This window comes from Orcinus orca, chromosome 6 (genome assembly GCF_937001465.1).
Source record: "Orcinus orca chromosome 6, mOrcOrc1.1, whole genome shotgun sequence".
NCBI lineage: Eukaryota > Metazoa > Chordata > Mammalia > Artiodactyla > Delphinidae > Orcinus > Orcinus orca.
In genome coordinates, this window is record NC_064564.1 from 38,363,856 (window position 1) to 38,381,077 (window position 17,222).

The 17,222-nt window shown below is 43.0% G+C and overlaps 1 protein-coding gene and 1 long non-coding RNA gene across 2 annotated transcripts in view; one reads left to right on the forward strand and one right to left on the reverse strand.

Annotated features, from left to right (window-relative positions):
• LOC117198592 (uncharacterized) overlaps positions 1 to 17,222 on the reverse strand; it is a 342,215-nt gene that overhangs the window by 174,562 nt on the left and 150,431 nt on the right. The gene's annotated exons all lie outside the window — the stretch shown is intronic.
• SLC28A3 (solute carrier family 28 member 3) overlaps positions 1 to 17,222 on the forward strand; it is a 59,134-nt gene that overhangs the window by 22,148 nt on the left and 19,764 nt on the right. Inside the window, exons 2-7 of the mRNA XM_004285363.3 lie at positions 6,064 to 6,162; positions 9,388 to 9,467; positions 12,453 to 12,544; positions 13,955 to 14,144; positions 15,188 to 15,332; positions 16,589 to 16,702. Coding sequence (XP_004285411.1) covers positions 6,064 to 6,162; positions 9,388 to 9,467; positions 12,453 to 12,544; positions 13,955 to 14,144; positions 15,188 to 15,332; positions 16,589 to 16,702 — 720 coding nt within the window. The remainder of the gene's footprint in view (positions 1 to 6,063; positions 6,163 to 9,387; positions 9,468 to 12,452; positions 12,545 to 13,954; positions 14,145 to 15,187; positions 15,333 to 16,588; positions 16,703 to 17,222) is intronic.

The following is a 17,222-nucleotide window of genomic DNA, read 5'->3' on the forward strand; positions in this document are numbered from 1 at the left end:
TAGAAAATTAAATAAACAACTTTTATCACCAATCTAATCTATGCTGGCAGTATAAAGCCCTCCACCCAAGGTACATTATCCCCCTAGAACTCACCAGGTAATGCTAAGCCCTAGAACGAATTAAAGAACTTCACAGCGACTTCACAGGATCCTTGTCAACATCCGTTTGCCAGCTGGGAAATGCCCATCTTTCATAAACCTATATGCTCCACGTCCAACCAAAGGTTAGGATCAAAATCTACTTGGGTGAAGGTTTCCGTCCTTGCCCCAGTTCTCAAAGCCCAGCTGTGCCCCCTCAGCAAGGTCAGTCACCCAGTCAGAACACACGGGGCCAGAGCAGCTTCTATAAGGAAGGTGGAAAGAAAGGCCCCCCTGGCACAGTGTTGCTGAGTCTCGGTAGAGAAACCGCAGCCGAGAAATGGAAGCCACATTGTTCAATCAGGGCCACAATGGGAGGGAGAGACCAAGTGAGTGGAGCAGGCACAGTTAGAAGAAGAAAGAATGTCAAACTCATCATGGAGACATGACCTGCCCACAAATGCAGGAGTGCCCATTCGTGTTATTTAAAGGGCACAGTTGACTTAGAACCAGTCTACGGGGTCAGAAGGCCACCGTGCTGGCATGAGAAATGACCACCAGAACCTAAATAGAGTTTAAAAGTTGCCACAAGCCTTTCTGGAATCTTCAACACCTCTGTCATTTCTACTCTTGTCTAGAGTCCAAATCAGGCTTTCTTAATTGAAAGGGAATTCAATCTGTAGGTACACTACTATGTCTTTAGACATTCCCAAGGCCAAAGGGTCTTGGCCCAAGGGCCAAACTCTGTGAGTACAATATGGCCTGCAGTTGGACAGTCTGAGTTCAGATTCCATGTCATCTACTTCTGGTTGTGCAACCTGAGTCAAGTAATCTTCTCTTTGCCTTAGTTTCCTCATCTATAAAAAGAGGGATCCTGGTACCCACCTCACAGGACTCTTAGGATCAGACTTCTTTTTTCTTTTTTTTTTTTTTGGCTGTGAGGGGTCTTCATTGCTGCACGCGGGCTTTCTCTAGTTGCAGCGAGCAGGGGCTACTCTTCATTGTGGTGCGTGGGCTTCTCATTGCGGTGGCTTCTCTTGTTGTGGAGCACGGGCTCTAGGCTCGCGGGCTTCAGTAGTTGCAGCACTCAGGCCCTAGAGCACGTGGGCTTCAGTAGTTATGGCACATGGACTCAGTAGCTGCAGCACACAGACTCTAGGGTGGGCGGGCTCAGTAGTTGTGGCGCACAGGCTTAGTTGCTCCACGGCATGTGGGATCTTCCCAGACCAGGGATCGAACCTGTGTTCCCTGCATTGGCAGGCGGATTCTTAACCACTGCGCCACCAGGGAAGTCCGGGATCAAATACTGATACAAAACATTGCAAAGGGTTTCATGATGTGTCTTGTACCTACTAAATATTATGTAAGTTTAGGTGCACATAAAAGCGAAAACCAAAAGTAATAAGGGAGAAGTTTGTTTCCTGCAGGTAAGTCAGGAGGTGGTAGCACAGCTCAAGGTTTTCAGGGGCTCAAACCCCCCGCCCCCCGGTTCACCATTTTGACATCACCAGGATGGGGCCCAGGTGTTCATGTCCCAGCTGGAACCATCCACACACCAGGCAGCAGGACAGACAAGAAGATAGAAGGGACAAAGAGGACCTGCCAGCCATCTCTTAAGGAGCGACCCCAAGCTGCCCCACTCAGGGCTCCACTTCTATTTACATTTCATTGGCCAGAACGTAGTTAAAAGGGAAGCCTAGAATCATAGCCTTCATTCTGGGTGGCGATGTGTTCAGCTAAAATTCTATAGAAGGGGACCCCCTCCACAAATAGATGGCGGGGGAGGGTGATTTCAGTTTTCAGAACTTCTATGTTCTAGAAGTTATATGGTTTAGAAACTGAATGAAAGGAAGAAATTAATTAAAAAGGCCTCTGTCCACCTGTACCCCCTGGAACAGCCACTGTAGATCTATAGTTGCTCGAACAGCATGGAAATGCAAGATCAGAAAGACAGGTAGGGGGCTTCCCTGGTGGCGCAGTGGTTAAGAATCTGCCTGCCAGTGAAGGGGACATGGGTTCAAGCCCTGGTCCGGGAAGATCCTACATGCCGCCGAACAACTAAGCCCATGCGCCACAACAACTGAGCCCGTGCTCTAGAGCCCACGACCCACAACTACGGAAACCCACGCACTTAGAGACCCTGTTCCGCGACAAGAGAAGCCACCACAATGAGAAGCCCGTGCACCGCAACGAAGAGTAGTCCCCACTCACCGCAACCAGAGAAAGCCCACACCCAGCAACGAAGACCCAACACAGCCAGAAATAAACACATAAATAAATAAATTTATTTTAAAAAAAAGACAGGTAAGGAAAAGAACCCAGGCACCGTGTACTCCTGGCTCAAGGATCTGCCTCCAGAGGGAGCCCAGTGCAAGATCATACCCTTAGGACACTCAGCCACTAACACTAAGTAGAGAAATTAAAAGTGGTGTGCTGTAAATTGTTTAGAAATACTCATACACGACACCCACAATGTTGTTATCCATTCAGTGGACAGGTGTGCCCTCAGAATACAGTCATGGTTATAGGAGTCCGGTGTACTAAGTTATCTATTAATCTGAATTGCTAAATAGATGGAAAGAAACAATGAGCTAAGAAGTAATTATGGGCCACCTGTTATATAGCTCCCACGACTCCAGTTTAAAAAGAAGCAGAGATATAGGTGTTTTAAGAGTCATTTTTCAGGCACCAATTAACACCCACAAACACCCCAATTGTTTCTATTGGAAATCCTCAGCCAGGAGATATTGTTCTTCTGAAAACACTAAAAAGCCCAAGCATGGGGGCTTCCCTGGTGGCACAGTGGTTAAGAACCCGCCTGCCAATGCAAGGGACATGGGTTCGAGCCCTGGTCCAGGAAGATCCCACATGCCACAGAGCAACTAAGCCCGTGTGCCACAACTACTGATCCTGCTCTCTAGAGCCCCCGAGCCACAACTACTGAAGCCCTGTGCCGCAACTACTGAAGCCCGCGCACCTAGAGCCCGTGCTCCGCAACAAGAGAAGCCACCGCAATGAGAAACCCGCGCACCACAACGAAGACCCAACGCACCGCAACGAAGACCCAATGCAGCCAAAAATAAAAATAAATAAAATAAATAAATCAAAAAAAAAAGCCAAAGCATGTAATCTAACAGAGGTAAAACAATCCCATTAATGTTACAAATACATCCATAGGTGCTCTTGTTGCTGCTTATGCCCACCCCCACGCCAACCCTCCCCCCCTTCCTCTTTCATAAACTTTAAAAAGGACAGCTCCACCCTCTTGTTCCACAAGGAAGTCTCAGATTCTGCCACCAGGTGGCAGGAATAATCAGCACCAAGAAGCTGAAGCTCTTGGAACCAGAAAATGTCAGGATTCTGGAAGGGACCATGAGAACAAGTCGAAAGTATGTTGTCTAGATGGGTGGACGGAGGGGTAGGAAGATATGACCTGCCCAGGGTCACGTGTAATTAGGGACCTAAAGGACCAAGCCACCTCTGTTACCTGTGTCCTGTTTTTCCACCAACTCTTGCTGGGTTTTATTTTTAACTTTTTATTAAGCAAATTTTCAGCACCCATGAAAGTAGGAATAGTAAAGGGAGTCCCTAAGTGCCCATTAGCCAGCTTCAGCAATTAGCAACACTTTGTCATCTTTCCACACTATATGTATTGTCCCCCACATACCTCTATATTTTGTTTTTTGGGGTTTTTTAAAATTTATTTATTTACTTATTTATTTTTGGCTGTGTTGGGTCTTTATTGCTGCGCACGGGCTTTCTCTAGTTGCGGCGAGCGGGAGCTACTCTTCGTTTCCGTGCACGGGCTTCTCATTGTGGTAGCTTCTCTTGTTGCGGAGCATGGGCTCTAGGCCCATGGGCTTCAGTAGTTGTGGCTCGCGGGCTCTAGAGTGCAGGCTCAGTTAGTTGTGGCGCACGGGCTTAGCTGCTCCATGGCACGTGGGATCTTCCCTGGACCAGGGCTCAAACCCGTACCCCCTGCATTGGCAGGCAGATTCTTAACCACTGCACCACCAGGAAAACCCATACCACTATATTTTGATACCAAGTATCCAGAGGTACTACACTGCACTAGATAATGCAACGTTAAAGTCACCTTGGTTCACTAATTCAACAAACAATCGTTAGTATCTGCTATGTGCAAGGAACTGGGCTGAAGTAAGGTATGAGCACTTGTAACACAATTAAGCTGTTTGGCCACAAAACTTTTATGCATAAATCATATGTGTGCAGGAAGTTAGACTTTATTCACATTTATACACTCTTGTGTTTCAGTAAATGGAACACGTAATACAAGTTGGAATTGCATTTTTTTCCCTAGATCTGTGGGGCCAGCCAGAGATTTAAATTTAAAATCAAACTCATACACTTGTTCCTTTTTCAAAGACATGGTCACAGCCGACAGGGCTAGCAGAGAATATGTCCTGAAAAGATATAGACACCTACCCGACACTGTTTATCTATCTGTTGCCTTACTTGGAATGAAGTACCATATATAAAATGTCTAGTTGGGCTGAGATGGGAGAAAGATTGGACCCACCCAAAATAGGTAAAAGATAAATGAACCAGGTATTTGTCACATTTGGAAAAAGCGGTAGGGGGTCAGGATACCCATCCAAGAGCAAACCCTACTCAGTTTATTAAAGTAAAATCACAAAAAGTAAAAATAAAATTGGTCTCACAAAAGAAGCCATTTTTTTCTTATGCTCATTACTACCAGAGAATGCTTTCAACCGAACAAAACACATTTTAACATCTCATAGATCCAACATCTAAGAATAAAATGATCAAGGATCCGGCCCATGGTTTACTATATTTTGTTTTGTTTTATAATTTGAAAGTCTGTGTGATGTGTTGGAAAGGAGGTTGGAAACCAACATGCTTATCTCAGCTCTGCTTATTAGAAAGTTACATGGCCTAGACCCAGCAACTTTGTTCCGTTCTGTCTTCCTCAAGTTGGACCACACCAATCTTATCTGTCATAACAACACAAACCAAAATCATCCATGTTTCAGATATAAACAATGACCTTCAGTACAACACATGCATTTTTCAGGTCATCACAGTACTGGCTGAACCATGTTTTATCTTTAAATCTTGTCATATAAGGAACTGCTAATATTTTATAATTTTGCAGGATAGCAGAGAGAATATGGCAAGCTCAGGGCAGGAGAACTTAGCCTGGGCTTGGAGAAAGTCACGTAGTTCTGTTTGGCTGGGTGTCCCTTCATGGTTCCTGCAAGGGGAGCAGAATGAGATAAATGAGCTTGATCGTGCAGCCCTGAACCATGCCAAGGAGTGTGCAACTGACTCCGCAGGCCAGGAGACTCCCTTTATTATGGAGGAAGAGTAACGAAGAAGGAATATAGACAGATCTGGAGGAAAGAAAGATCAGAAGCAGAAAACTGACCAAGAACATGTTTAATCAAAGAAGTGAAATAATGCAAAACATTTAGGCATTTGTTAGTCTTGTACTTAAAGCATTCATATCTTTAAGGAAAAAAATATAAGTGAAATATGTGATCCAAATTTTCAACTAAAACTTATTTTTGGTATCAACCACCATATGTACTGTAAGATCATATTAGAAAACAGAAAGATTTAGGGATTTCCCTGGTGGTCTAGTGGTTAGGACTCCGTGTTGCTGTTGCAAGGGGCACAGGTTAAATCCCTGGTCAGGGAACTAAGATCTCACAAGCCACGCGGCCCAAAAAAAGAACACAAAAGGATTTACATTTCTAGATTGAGATAATTTTCTTCTTCCTTATGTGGCTTCTACAGACAGTAAATTGTCAAAATTTTTCAAAATCATCTGTGTTTCTTTATGTGCCAAGCTTCCCTGGTTCTTTCTTTAATCAGCTGACTCATCTAAACACCTCATCTTTGCCATCCCGTCCCTCAAAAGTCTTTGGGTATCATTCATTGAAAGAACATTTGTTTTGTGGCTCTGAAATGTTATTTTTGCAATCTGTATTTTTTTCCTAGTATGATGACGACTGCTTTGAAAACCAGAACACATCAGGAAATGACAACTCACTAAGGAGTAGAGTTGTGCAAAACAGAGAGCAAGAAAATGGCAAACAGGTACGGCTGGAAAGCAGTGAGTGAATCTATCACCACGTTAACTACTGTGCAACAGCTATGGGGACAGAAAGCATGGCACTCAGCTGGCACTCAGAGGAATGAGTTAAATGGTAATTTGAGTGTGTAAGGCAGTCGTGAGGAAAACACACATGCCCAAACAAAGATTTTGTGTTTATACAACTGTGCTCAGAGTTCTCTGATGGGGAGAGTACCCAGGCTTGCTCTGACACTTCACTATTACTATTAGATTCCAAACTCCATCCCAAGGCAGAAAGCACTGGCTTCAGCAGATAACATCTCAATTTTAAAGTAAATGAGGCAGAAAAGAGTAAGGTTCTAAGACATGGTTCTAAAACTGTGTGCATCACACCCAACAGTTCCTCAGCGACATCTAAGTGTACACAGCAAGCCGAGGTGCTCTGTGACAATGCCACCTCTTATTTCTTTTATATATTGAATTCTGGGTAGGATCTCATTTTTTTGTTTGTTTGCCTGAAAATATCTTTATTATGTGTTCCCTTTTGATGGATATTTTCACTGAATATAGATTTATTTTTAATTAAAAAAATTTTAATGAAGTAGAGTTAGTGTACAATATTACATAAGTTACAGGTGTAAGGATCTCATTTGAAGACAGCCTTCTGCTAAAAAGGGAGCAAATTGCCCATCTATATCACCCTTAAAAAAGTAATTTTGGGTGCATATTCTGGGGGGAGTTTGCTCATGATAAAAGAATAACTTATTTGAAGTAGAAAATTTGAAATATTATTGCAGCAAAATTTGGAAGACAAAAAATGACCTAATGACCTGTAGTTCCAGCAAACGAACAAACAAATCAGTGCCTAACATATTAGAATATAGCTCACTTTAATATAAGTACATATACATCAATAGGCACATGTCACATATATTAGGATCATGCTTTCATATTATTGGGTCATTGCCTATTTCATTTAATATATTGTAAAAAGTGTTCATATCACTAAGTAGTCTTCAACCAAAAAAAGAGAAAACAATACTTTTTTTCACACAAAAACCTGCACATGGGTGCTTATAGCAGCTTGATTCATAATTACCAAAACCTGGAAGCAACCAAGATGTCCTTCAGTAGGCGAATGGATAAATAAACTGTGGTCCATGCAGGCAATGAAATATTATTCAGCACTGAAAACAAATGAGCTATCAAGACATGAAAAGACATGGGGGAGCATTACATGTGTATTACTAAGTCACAGAAGCAATCTGAAAAGGCTGCATACTGTATGGTCCCAGATGATGTTCTGGAAAAGGCAAACTGTGGAGACGGTAAAAAGATCACTGGCTGCCAAGATGGGAGGGAGGGGTGGATGGGCACAGAGGAGTTTTAGGGCAGTGAAAACGCTCTGTATGATACTATGACAGTTGATGCATGTTATTAAATGCTTGTCCAAACCCACAGAATATAGGACACCAAGAGTGAGCCCTAATGTAAACTACAGACTTTGTCGGTTCATCATTTGTAACAAACGTACCACTCTGGTGGGGAAGTCAATAATGGGGAAGGCTGCATGGGGTTGGGGGCAGGCAGAAAAGTATGGGAAATCTCTGTACCTTCCTCTCAATTTTGCTATGAACCTAAATAAAACTGCTCTTAAAAGTCTTTTTTTTAAATTGTTTCACCAAAAAAAGTCAAAAACAAAAAATTAGGTATTATTGTAAACAGAAATATGAAGACTGAGGAGTAGCCACTAGATTTGGCAACAATGGTCCTTAGGTGACCTTGGCAGGTGACCTTAGCAGAAGCCATCTCAGACGTAGACGTCTGGTCACAGTGGCTTGAAAAGTGAGCAGGATGTGAAGGAATGTCACCAAAAGTAAGGGCAATTCTTTCAAGTGGTTTGGCTGTGAAGGGAAGGAGGGAGGGTAGATGTCCCATGGTTGTAGGGTCAAGAAGGTTTTGTTGTTGTTTTGTTTTGTTTTAAAGATGAGAAAGGGTTAAAAACCAAAAAAGAAAACAATAGGAATGCTAGACATTCCATATAGTAGGTAACTTGGGACAATTTCACTCTAAGAAAATAATAATTATGATCATTTAAATCAAAAATTTACCAAACTTTGACTATTGGCCAAGCTTGGTGTTAGGTGGGAAAAAATGAGAAAGGCTTCTCTGTACTCCTGACCTTTGCAGCTACAGCTTGGATTCAGCTGGTCTCTATTACAATCATCCCATCACCTTCCTTGTACCTGGGGCCCAGCCCACAACAGGAAGGCAGCCTAAGTCAGGAGTACAATGGGAGTTTGGTATCAAAGGACTATATGATCTTTGAGGATCCTTTCAGCTCAGAGACATGCTAATAACTAATTTCTTTTCTTGGGGGCGGTGGAGGGTGGGTTAAAGTAAAGAGAATTGAAGGTCTCATGGGATCTGACAAAAAGCTAGAGCTGAGATTTGGCATTATACCTCTTAGGGCATGTTCAAAACTGCTCCACATCTACCAGCTTCCTCCCAGCCTGCCCTTGCCTTTGCTTACGATAGCTGGACCAGTTTGAGGCATTATTGCAAAATGATGAGACGCAGGAAATCCTCTCCACCATCACAAGAATAGGATGGGTCATGGATATTTCAAAGCTAAACAGTACCTAGAAAGATTGTCCTTAAAAGATAGCCCAGGTATATACTTCACTCAGTCAGAGCAAGTACTAGCTGAGTAAGGGAAGTATTTCCCTTTAACCCAACTGATAGAAGAACCCTAGTTCCCAAGGGTAGTTTAACAGCTCTTGAAGATGCTGAGCTACTGTTCATATCTGCAGACCAAGCCTTGGGCTGCCAGGAAAATAAAACCAGCCTTAGTCTCAGTCCTTTGGAAAGTGGGGCTGGCAGAGTATTAAGGAAGATTTGTGCAGCCTCTGGTATTAACTTCATTTAGCACTTGACTGAAAACAGAGCGGGAGTTGAATGTAGAGACAGGAACTAAAAGCAGAGATATTAGCCCTCTCCCTGAAGAAATGGAGAAAATACCAATGGCTCCTTCTGAAGTAAAGGGAGAAATGTATGATTTTTTGTGGATTTTTTGTGACAAGGGGGAAAATGTCTGTGCATAGATAATTGGAGACATCATCTTGCAAAATAATTTAAAAGGACCTTTTGGGAAAATTTCCTAGCCAAAATTCTGAGCAAAAGAGATCAGAGTCCATTGTGCTCAGGATTCTCATCATTCCATCTCTGTTCCAATGTTTGATTTTGAGGGTGAAGAGCAAGTGACCATTGAGCAGGATTCTCCAAGAAATGATGAAGATGAGGATGACCAAGAGACTCATCAAAAAGGGTACAAGTTTATACCATAGAAATAACCACACTTACCTCCTCAACACAGTGGTTTTGACACTTTTTAAATTCTCATCTAATTTTTAACATTAATTATGATTTATCAGAGATGGTCACCACCAATCTCCCCTCCCTACTACCCACCCAACACCATTTTCAGAAAAAGTAATGGAGCTCTAGAATAATCAACGTGGTAAATTCAAACTGCTAATGTCCTGGGAACCCAATATCCAGGACAATCTTCTAATTAAAGTTGTGAATTGCCAACTAATTGCTCCAGTCTATACAAAAGTAGTTAATTCATCTTCACAATGTTCAATCAATAAGCAATTGATTTCTCAAAATCCAATTCACTTTAAATCCCAACAAATTTGCTCTTACCTTGTCATATCATAATGTTGCAAGTCCTTATCTCCCATTAGCAGGAGAGACAAATTATTATTTTTATTTTTTGGATCAGAAAAATGAAGCTCAGAGAAGTGACTTAGCCAAGGTTAGTGGAACAAAGCTAATTTAAATTTCAGCTTCTGATTCCCAGTCCAAGATTGTCTGGTACTCTATCATAACATGAAAGTATTTGTAAATTTTCTAAATTCCTATTTAAATTTGGTGTAAATACCTAAGTCTCTGAGGGACTTTATTTTTATGTATCAGAAGATAGACTCGACCAGAATTAGGATCAAAAACTCTTGTCACATATACATCATCAAGAATATTTGCCACCTTGGAAACCTGAACTTAGTTTCATCCTTTGTTTTCCTTTATGAATCTCTGATCCTGGGGGCTGAGAGCTTCTCTTGGGTGGTCAGAGGTACTCAGGTTTCATCCGTGTTAATGGATGGAAAACAACCACCAGGAGATTGGGAGTTGTTCAGCCTAGATAACCAAATGGCCAAAGCAACTATTTCTAGCTACAGTACTTCCTTTTATGAAGTGTCAAATTGCACTATATACATTCCTTGCCATTAAAAAATCTGATAAATTCAACTTAAAGTAGATGGACGTGCCCTATTACATGCTGCCCTCCAACGCTGCTACTTTATAACACTATATCCACAGCTGAGGATAAGGCATCAGCAGCCTTTCCTAAATTAGACCATGAAAAATTTAACTCTTTACTATACTTATATTCCCTCAATATGTTCTAGAACAGTGTTTCTAATTCTCAGTATGCATATTCACACACATACATAAGACAAAATTTTCATGAAATAATGCCTGTCATCACTATGTATGATACACTCTGAGATGTCCTGTGCTTTTGTTTAAGGATGATCATCATGCACAGCGTGACTGACTTTGCAACCCACGAATGGGTCCCAACTCGTTATAAACTATTGTTCCAGAAAAGCAATACGCACTACCACTTCATTTAGCTAAGAATTCGACAAAGGCCCGCCAGTCACTCTTAATGCCCATGGTGCTGGTGTTGGGCTCACGGACATCTATTCTCCACCAAATTACAGTCAGTTAAGGCTTCATAACAAAATACAATCAAAGGAGACAGTAGGAATAAGTCGCAGGGGAATGCCTCTGTTTGACGAAATGCAAGAAGGCTTTGTAGAAGCAAAGGGCTTGAGCTGTGCCCTGAAACGTGAAGGGGGCTGAGATTTGGACACAGGGGCATGACTGCTGGAGGGAAGGGAACTGGAGGTGTTCACCAAGGGGATGGGAGCTCCCAGCGGGGGCTGAGTCCTTTGAGATCCTGGGGATTGAGAATCTTCTATATAGGAGAAGGGGTTGTTTTAGAAATCCTGTCCAGTGGCCTGGAAGTGGTCATGATTAAATGTGTGAGTAAATTCCTTCCATTTGGCCTCAAGTGGGAGAATGAAGGCACACTGAGCAAAGAGACATGTGCAGGGAAGCCAGGTTTCAGAGTAAGTGGAGGGCCTGGGGGGGCAACCGGGAGCACCCAGGAGAAGGAAGGACAGTTGCTATGGGTACAGGCCTGTGGCCTCTCCAGACTCCCTCACTGGTGGACAACATCCTCCCCAGAAGAAGTGATCAGATGCACACGTGGCTCACACACCACACACTGCCCTGTAACAAAGCTCTGGGCAGAAACAAATACACCAACAATTCCAGAACGTTCTGAAAAAGCTATATGAGAACCCATTGGTTAACGGTCCTCAAATCCGCAAAATTCTACTTTACATGTAAGCATCCTGTGAAGTCCGTCAGCCTCCTGCTAAACAGGGTGGTGACTGAGGACAGGGAATCTCCAGCTTGCTCACACTTTGGGAACCAGAAGGGAGAACCAGAAGGGATGAGAGTTCATTGGATTTTTTGGGGGGGGCTGCGTTGGGTCTTCAGTGCTGCGCGTGGGCTTTCTCTAGTTGCAGCGCGCAGGGGCCACTCTTCGTTGTGGTGGCTTCTTTTGTTGCGGAGCATGGGCTCTAGGAGCGAGGGCTTCAGTAGTTGTGGTATGCGGGCTCAGTAGTTGTGGCTCGCGGGCTCTAGAGCGCAGGCTCAGTAGTTGTGGTGCATGGACTTAGTTGCTCCGAAGCATGTGGGATTTTCCCAGACTAGGGCTCAAACCCGTGTCCCCTGCATTGGCAGGCGGATTCTTAACCACTGCGCCACCAAGGAAGTCCCCATTGGACTTTTCTTTTTTAAGTCAACATTTACATGAGAGCTTACAAGCTAATGGAGGCCCTCCTAGCACAGTGAGAAACACTCTCGTCCTATGGTTTATTCTCAGCTTTTGGTTAGTTATCCTGTCCCCTGCTTTATTTCCAGGAGCATGTTTTCTGCATCTCTGTAATTCCTCAGGGCTTTGGCACATCCATTCAGCAAAGGTTAGCAAGCCATGGCTGATTTTAGTCTAAAATGAAATGAGTTTCTTATTTCTATTTTGTAGGACACATACTTCATGAATGTGTTTGCCTGCTTGATTTACAAAGCCTTATCTAGCTTTAGCATGCCAGGTTATGTCGTGTATGTGGTGTTTACCTCTGTCTGCCTTCTTGCTTTTGTGTTGTTACAGGTGCCTGGAAAGGAAGTATGGTGCAGTTTATGATTTTTGTAGGGAACACCAAAGAATCCTTAAGTCCACGACCTGGGGCATTTTAATAGCAGGTAAATAACAAAAGGAGATGGAATACCAATGTCTCTTTTTCAGGATCCCTCAAATATTTGTTTTCTGTAGAAAACAAATAAATCTTTCCCTTCCCCTTGACTTCCCTGAATCATCCAGAGAGGAGAGAATTTAACCAGGATGCCCCTGAGTGGTGGGTCTCAACTTGAGAAGCCCATGTAGATAGCTTCCCTGTCCTGTTTATGCAGCCAGCAGCTCATGTTTTAGGTCACCTACTCTCACTTTGTTATTGTGGTATGGATTTGAGGGTTGGATATTGCAAATTCAGGTAACTGGAAAACATGGTGATAATCACAAGGCAGAAACCTAATTGAAGGGGTGATATAAGTAATCAGTCGATGCTTTATATGAACACAACACAAGAAGGAGCCTAGGGTCATGTAGCCCACTCCTCTTACCTGAAAGCAGGACTAGACTGTCTTCACAGATGAGCAGGTGTCCTGTTTTGACACCCTCCAAACAAAGGGCTCCAGGGCCCATTTGAAAGAACATTCCTGTCTGTAAAATGTGAACCCTCCCACCCAAGCCCACAGACATGTATGCAAGACTGCTGCCGCCCCAGAAGGTCCGTAGTTTCCCGGTGCTCACACAGCTAGAACAGGGAGTAAGCAGGATTGAAAGCTTTCTTTGTACCAGCTCAGAGAGTATTTTGCAGACCATACTCAAAACCACACAGCTATGCCATTGTAGTACAAAGTAAGCAGATGGTGTGGCTGCGTGCCAGGGCGACTTTATTTGTAGAATTAAAATACAAATATACAAATACAACTGTCCTTGCCACCTACAAAAACAAGTGGTAGGCCAAACTTAACTTGGAAACAAAGACTTGTTTGCTGACTTTTAATGGAAAACCGTGTTGTTCTTACCCTAGAATATCATCTTCAAAAGCCATCACTTTGGTCATCGCCCTACCTCTTTCCTTTAGAGATGCTGTGGCACTTAGGGATTGTTGTTGTGACACTCAGAGATTTTCCTACTCAAGCTTAGGCAAATCTGGGCTACAAACTAGAAGACTCAATATCTTTTTGCCAGTAGCTGCTTTAGTGCCTGGCCTTTCTCTGATGGAAGCTCACCTGCTAAGTCTGAATATCAGAAAAAGTAGTACTAAGCAAGAGTCCCAATGATCAGGCAACAAGATTCAAGAATTCAGAAGGTTCTTTGAGAAAAAAGACCTAGCACCCTGTCCTCCTAGCATTCTTGGTGAGACTTTAAAATGTTTTTAAAAACCCAAAATATAGTCCTTATAATCAGAGGCACCTGTAGCTATATCAAGAGTACCCCTGCGTTCAGTGGTTTCCTGATTGAACCTGCCCTTGGCTGAGCCAGATAAATGCTGGAGGCTGGTCTCCAGTTGATTTGGTGATGCTCACTGTCTGCATTGCTTCCAACAGGTCACCTGGCTCTGGTGATTGCGGCCTGTGTGCTGAACTTTCACAGAGCCCTTCCTCTTTTCGTGATCACGGTGGTTGCCATCTTCTTTGTGATCTGGGATCACTTCATGGCCAAATATGAGTCTCAGATCGCTCAGTTCCTCTCTCCTGGCCAGAGGCTTCTGGACAGCCACTGGTTCTGGCTGAAGTGGTAAATGCTCTTAGTTCTCTTACTGAGGTTGAGAGTGATGTTAGTGTTTTCCAACACTGTTCCATAGATTTGTTCTGAAATTGCTTCCTCATTTATGGGATATTGAAGCTAGAAACAACCTAGGGAATAATCTGTTAAAAAATGCCTTCATTTTACAAGCAGGACATCAAGGCCTAGATAAGGCAAGATGTGCTCAAATGTCCCTACAAACTGTCTTAATTTCAAGTGCCACTAAATGATAAAATGTTGTCCAAAAGTTGGGACGGTTCTGACTTAGACAGGTGGCTTTCTGCTCTGGGCACGAATCTGGACTCTTGGGGAGGAAAGGTCTGTGAATTAGTAAAGCCAACTCTCTCTTATAGGACCCCCTGTCCTGCAAGTGACCATTCAGGGCTTTTCTTTCAGCCTCTCTCTCTGTGGGACCTCCTCTCTCTCCAGGTGGCCCTACAGGGTAGGACCCAGAACCCATTCTCCCCAGTGTGGCCCACATGGAATCTACCAGGAAAGTTCACACATTCTTTGCCTAATAAACCAGGGTTGTACAATCCCAACAGAGCAACCCTCCCTGGCTCTGCCATCCACTGATTCAGTGCTATCGTATGCCCACTAGATTCCCCAAGGAGTCAGAACCCAGGCTAAAGCCTGACTTAGTTCTCTGAGGCTTGGGTGAGGTCTCCAATGCAGAGGACACATTTCAAGCTCTCCCTTGAAGGGAAGAAGGGAACGCTTCCCCCATCTCCCAAAATGAAGACGCCCAGCAGCTCTCACAAAGAAATCACCGGACTTCCTCTCCAAGCATCGTTTCTCCTCTCTGACCCCTTTATATATCCAAAGGGCCCAAGTGTTGTGGACACATTGCTTCATTTTTTGACTATGTGCCTTTATAGCTACACCCAAAAAGAGTCTCTTGCAATTTCTAGAAGCATAATTTCCTGGTGCCAGGGTGTGTTACTCAATATTTTTTGTTTGTTAGTTGAAGCCTGTTTAAGACTTTAAAGTTAGCACAGCAAATGATGCCAAAGCCTCCTTCTTTGTTCCCTTAGGGTGATTTGGGGCTGCCTGATCCTGGGAGTTATTTTCTGGCTGGTCTTTGACACCGCCAAATTGGGCCAACAGCAGCTGGTGTCCTTCGGTGGACTCATAATGTACATTACCCTGACATTTCTATTTTCCAAGCACCCAACCAAAGTAAGCATGAAATCGATCATTTCTTGGTCTTTTTCCCTCTTTTTTTTCCTCATGTGTAAATTGCTCAAAATCATGAGTATGAGAGAGTTGAACTGTTATTCAATATTTTTCTTACCTTGCTATGATATTTCAGTGGCTAAGGTGCCCTTTTCCTGAACGTTAATAGTACTGTTGCTCTCTCATTTTTCATTCTCAGTAATTTTCCAGTTGCTCAACCAGTGAGATACTCTCTCCTGTCAAGTCCGATTTCTACTCATGTACCCCCTTCCCCCCCATCAAACACACATACAAAGAAAACTCATCCGTTTTTATTCAGATTTCCCCAGACCAACAAATAATCTAATATTCTACCACTGGATTCTGCAGTTATCAAATTTGTATTTGCCATTGAGGCTATTTTACTCCAAAAATTTGTACTTAAGCAGTTTTGTTCACATAGAATTCAATTCTCACCCTTGTTCTGTCAGCCTGTAACCCAATAAATGGCCAAGAATTCTTAGATATCAAAACTTTCACATATGCTTCATAATGGCAAACTCTGGAAGACTTTACTGGCTGAAAGGCTGATCCAAGAAAAGAGCATTAATCAAAACCAAAGCCACCTGATACAATCCAAATTCTTTGCCCTGTGCGGGTGACCATCTCTGCTATTTTCTGTGTCTCCAATCCCATAGTTCTTTGCAGGCCACTCATCTCTACTCCAAAAATGAAAGCACTTGATTGTCCATTACCACTGCACTCCCTGGGTCTGCATTAGAGTTAATTGGTTCCTTTTACTGTGAAATGAGAGCCCCTCAACAGGGTGGAATTTCACTTAATTCACTTACAAATTGTCAAATCAACAAACCTTGGACACACAGAGAAGTCATGTTCGGCCTTTCCATTTTCCAAATGGGGAAATAATTATATGTATCTAACATTTACAGCATGACCGGGAAGGCCAGATTCTTCCTCTTTTAATGGCCCTTCTAAGACTACTCTTTGTGTCTAAGTGATTTTATCTTGACAAAATGGTTACATACACTGCTGGGACTGAAGGCTTAATCTCAGGTTTATGAAGAGGGAGCACAACCCTGAGATTTTTAGGTATGATTCTATGGAGGGATTCTCTGCTCACAACTGCTTTGGCCTCCGAAAGAAGGTGGATCACAGGCCACATCTGAGAAGCTTCCAAGGAAATAGTGATCCTCTGGGCATTTATGCTGAGTTCAGCATTCATTTTCTAATAACCTATATCTCTTCCTATTTCTGTATAGGTTTACTGGAGGCCTGTCTTTTGGGGTGTTGGGTTACAGTTTCTTCTTGGGCTTTTGATACTAAGGACAGAACCTGGATTTATGGCTTTTGATTGGCTGGGGAAACAAGTTCAGGTAAATTTGGTTCAAAAGAATGCCTTGCTTTTATAGTGCTTTTAACATTTGAATATAACCCTCAAGACATGTCAGAAATAGCTTTATTTGTCTGCATTAGTTGACCCAAATTTTAATTCCATAGCATGAATTAGACAAATAACTTTGTTTATGTTAATCCGTGTAGTTTATTAATATTCTGGTTGTCTCTTACCCATACCATCCACTACATCACTCCTCAATCCCATTTGACCCCTTCATCCTGCCTGAGGGGTGTCACTCTTCTAAGACGTTTCCCCCAACAGAGAAAAAGGCTTCTTTGCATCTAGTGGCAACCAGTACCTCCCATGTATCATCTGTGGCTTCTGGAGCAAGTTACCACACCCAGCTTATTTGTTAGCACCCTAGAGTCAGAGTGAATGTCAGAAACGCCAGGAAACCTGTATGCAGTTATAGTTCTAAGATATACTTCCAGGCCATCCACTGGAGGGGGAGAGTTGACAAAATTAACTCTCTAAGTCTATCCCACAACTTTTCTGAG